General features: G+C 37.9%; 1 protein-coding gene across 1 annotated transcript in view; it reads right to left on the reverse strand.

The window, feature by feature from the left end:
* Nucleotides 1-450: 450 nt before the first annotated feature.
* The window catches only part of LOC106753740 (nucleoside-triphosphatase-like), a 14,883-nt gene continuing 10,907 nt past the window's right edge, over nucleotides 451-4,426 (reverse strand). Inside the window, exons 2-6 of the mRNA XM_014635591.1 lie at nucleotides 4,333-4,423; nucleotides 4,062-4,153; nucleotides 3,741-3,955; nucleotides 3,454-3,643; nucleotides 451-3,352 (exon numbers count right to left, since the gene is read on the reverse strand). Of these exons, the coding sequence (XP_014491077.1) occupies nucleotides 3,210-3,352; nucleotides 3,454-3,643; nucleotides 3,741-3,955; nucleotides 4,062-4,153; nucleotides 4,333-4,423 (731 nt within the window). The 3' untranslated portion in view covers nucleotides 451-3,209. The remainder of the gene's footprint in view (nucleotides 3,353-3,453; nucleotides 3,644-3,740; nucleotides 3,956-4,061; nucleotides 4,154-4,332; nucleotides 4,424-4,426) is intronic.

Genomic DNA, 4,426 nt, shown 5'->3' on the forward strand with positions numbered 1-4,426 from the left:
TGGTGCAATGAACATAAACATAATGCAAAAGTAAAAGATTGATCCTCTTGTAGTCAAAACACTAAGAGATGGTATGATTAGAAATGATATGGAATGGAGATGTTGGAGAATGATTTCAACTATTACACTCTCATGCAAATGCATATAACTATTTCATTATAATGCTCTTGTTAACCTACTCATTTACTCAAACTCAATCCCTTAGTGAGAGAGCCTATATTTACTTGTTAAATCTCAATCCCTTGGTAACCTAACAAGTTCATCTGCATTAAGAGAAGATGTTTAAGACAACTAAGGGTCCAAGCTCTATCCCTAAACACAATTTCCCTTAGGTGTTTAGTCCAGATCAAGGTTCACACAACATTTCCCAACATTAAGCAAACCCTAGAATCATGCTATGGTTGATCAAGTCACAACAAACTTTAAGCAAAGGAAATAAACACTAGCAAATAATGAAAGAAGCTTATATTCATTTAAAACAAGTTCATTTACAAAAGAGTTTCATAGTTTACATCAGTCCCCAACAAAAAGAACTTAGCTCTCCATAGTCATGGAGAGCTTGAGCTTACAATGGAAGAAAATGGAAGAGATGAAGACCCAAGGAAGGAGAAATGAGAGTTCCCACTGCCCAAAGTCAGCTCCCACAGGTCCAAAGGGGTGTTTTCGATCTTCAACCGCCAAGAAGATGACACCCTCGTTGCATGTGAGCCTTAAATAGGTCTAGGGTGCCATGTCAGCAAAAAGTCGCGCTTAGCCCCCTTTCCTTGGACGCCCGGGCACCAAGATTAAGCATAAACAGCGAAGCAAAGGACGCTCAGCCCCCTTCAGGGGTGCCTGGGTGCTAGCTTCAGGCTAAAAATGCGAGGCAAAGGGCGCCTAGGCGCCACAATTTGGTTGCATCAGCGTCGTCATCGCTCAAGCGGCAGCTCAGCGACAACATCCCATAATTCACCTTTTTGGCTATTTTTTCTTACTTTCTTTGGGTTCCAGTGCCTTCATTTGATGCACAGACTTCTTCCAACTACTTTAAGCATATAAAAGTAGGGATTAATGATCAAAATATTCCGTTAAAGTTTAAAGTGCAACCACTTAACAAACTAAGAGAAAACTAGGATTTACAAGGTAAAGGATAAAGGAAAAGTTGATATTTTCTCTTAATTCATTACTGAAATCATGGTAAAATATGTCCTTATAAGAAACTAGGCAAGGGACTTGAACTAGCTTTTGAGAACTTCCTCATACAAACTGTATTTTGCAAAAGCTCTAAGTTCAAAAGTTATTTCTGAAGTTCTCAGACCATCTATTTATAGGCAGATAGCCCGAATACGAAAGGTCACTTTACAACTGCCAGTAATAATCGATTATTGTAAGTGATAATCGATTATTCAAGCCGTTACAGGTTTTTCAAAATAACTTGGGCAGTTTTCAAAACAGATTTGTGATAATCGATTATTTGGAGTGATAATTGATTATTCCAGAGCAAAATGGTTTTTCAGAAAAACTCAGGATAATCGATTATTGGTACGTGACAGTACCAAAAGCACAAGTTTTACATATTTAAAGACATTCCTAATACTCTTATACTCTATAAAGTGCTTTTGAAATAAATTCTAATATCTTCTTCAAGTTAATCTTCTTGTAGCATCATCAAAATCATTATCTTCAAGTTTTACCAATGCTCATCATTGGTAACAATACCTGGCAGTGTCTCCCCAGAGGCTATTACAATCGTTGCCCATGCCGCAGGCTGTTTGGGAAGAAATGAGTATGAAATTCATTGTGAAACTGCCAAATTCCCAGGGTTATGATGCAATATTGGTAGTGGTCGACTGCCTAAGCAAATATGGGCACTTTCTACCACTTAAACACCTTTATTTAGCTCGGACGGTGGTAGAGGTTTTTGTTAAGGAGATAGTTCGCTTGCATAGGGTTTCAGTTTCCATTATCAGTGACTATGACCCTTTGTTTTTTAGTACCTTCTGGAGAGAACTGTTTAAAATTCAGGTGACTCAACTGAAGATGAGTACCACTTATCATCCCGAGTCAGACAGTCAAACTGAAGTGCTAAACCGGATTGTGTTGGATTACTTAAGGTGTTTCTGTTATGAGCAACCAAAGAGTTGGAGTATGATGTTACCATGGGCTGAGTATTGGTATAATACCAACTATCAAGACACGACCAAATGCATTCCCTTTGAGACAATATATGGCAGGGCTCCCCTTCTCTAAGCGGATTCATACCGGGAGAAACTCTTGTTAAAGCAGTTACCCAAGAATTGTAAACAAGGGATGAAGCCCTCAAAGTTTCATTCGAATAGAGCCCAGAATTTGATGACAAAGCATTCAAACAAAAGGAGGAAGCTAGCGAATGTCAAGGTGGGGGATTAGGTCTACCTAAAGATAAGGCCTCATGAGCAATTTTCTATGCCATTCAGATTGCACTCGAAATTATCAACTCATTATTTTGGACCTTTTCAAGTTGTGCAGCAAGTGGGGGAAGTGACCTATAAGCTTTAGTTACCAGAAACAGGTAGGATACACCTTGTGTTCCATGTATCCTAGCTCAAAAAGGCAGTGGGGTGAAACATGTAGAAAAGGAACTAGCACTAGAACTACAAGTAGAAGGACCCACTTTCTGGCCAGTGAGAATTTTGGAGAGAAGACAAGTGCAACAAGGAGAAGAGCTGGTCCAACAAATACTGGTAGAATGACAAGAAAGAGGAAGAGAAGGGGCAACGTGGGAAGACAGAATAACAATACAGGACCAATATCCAGAATTTAACTTTGAAGACAAGGTTGAAGATGAGGCGGGAAGTAATGTTAGGAAATGGAGAGTATATGAGAGAAGAAGCCTTGACAGTTAAGAAAGACGGGAAATGGGAATGTGTAAATAGAATTCTTGTATTGTTTTAAATACATTTTTGACAATTATAGACTTTGACAGGAGCATTTGATCCTGTGGGAAAGGTTAGGCTACCAGTTGAGTGTCTGTATAGTGTATTTTTCCCAGTTGAATACAAAGAATCCCACTCTTTTGTTATTTGTGTGTGATTACAGAGTGTGTGAGTGTTTGTCTGGGCGGGTTTCCTACCCAGAAACCTAACAATTTCTTTCTGTGAAGAAATGACTTAAGTTTTAATATTTGTTTTAATATTTTATTCAGTAGGTTTTGATAGTGCCCTTTAACACTGAAATATGCTAGCAGAAGCTTAAATAAAATACATGAATGGATCAAATTTAGGCAATGAAGATATGGCTTCTATGGCAGTGCCTAAAGGCCACGCTGCGTCCACAAGTGCATCCTGATATTCAATTTTATTTGCCACTGTGATCTCTTGCAATGGATCTAAGCCTGCCAAATATGAGAAATAAAATAAAATAAAAATTCAGTATATGAGGACAATAAATAAAGTTGCAACACATTTCGGAAAAAACTTCATTGCAGAAACCTACCAAATCCATCAGTAAACAATGCATATTGGTATGTAAGGTCCAAGCATACATATGGAATTCTATCAGCTGCAAGAAGTGGATAAGTGTATTTGGCATCCTCAAATGTTGTTTCACAAGCTATCTTTGCTTCAGTCTTCAAATCCAAATAATGAATCTTGGAGTTGGGTTTATTTGGATTAAAAATACCAATCTAATGTATCCAACATAACATAATTAAAATGAGCATGTGGAATAGTCAAAATAAGAACTCGTAGACACAACAAATTTGGCCAAATATAATTAGATACCTCCGAAGGCAGATAATAGAAAGATGAAGTGCCGAAAAGAATGTTTTGTCCACTTCCCTTTCCACCATCCCATATCCCTCCAAAACTACAATTTCGGTGGGGGCAAAACTGGTTCACTTTGAGAGCTTGAAGAACTATCTTTCTGCATTCATGGTAGTTAGACCCAGAAATGGGAGCAAAGGCCTTATAGTCTTCTCCAGAATATGTGTAGGTCCCTTTCAAGGAATAAAATCATGTACTTCTGTTATTGTCATGCATGGTAAAAATATTGGAAGATTTTTCACCATTAATTAGCATCTGGGCATGTATAAATGCTCTTACCATCAAAGCCATATAAAATACAAGGGTTAGCAGAACCATCAGTGACCTTCAAAACCTCAGCACGAAATGCCTCTCTACCATAATTCAAGTAACTGAAAGAAGAATGTTAAAACAACATATTAGATAAATAGGTACCTATTTATCTAGACTTCAAATTGAAACAACTCAGAAGGCTTGTCCATGATGTTTTTTCTATCAGAAGTTTGTACTGCACAACACCTAGTCACACTTCAACACTTAATAGTATATCAATAGTTAGAAAGAAGAGAACCTGTGAACATAGAGGTCATATTTCTTTCCCTTGAGGACAAGTTTCTTTATGTAAGGTTCCTCTCCTTCTGGTGGTTGTGGAGCATTGTTTGCTG

This window comes from Vigna radiata, unplaced genomic scaffold (assembly GCF_000741045.1).
Source record: "Vigna radiata var. radiata cultivar VC1973A unplaced genomic scaffold, Vradiata_ver6 scaffold_7, whole genome shotgun sequence".
Taxonomy (NCBI): Eukaryota; Viridiplantae; Streptophyta; class Magnoliopsida; order Fabales; family Fabaceae; genus Vigna; species Vigna radiata.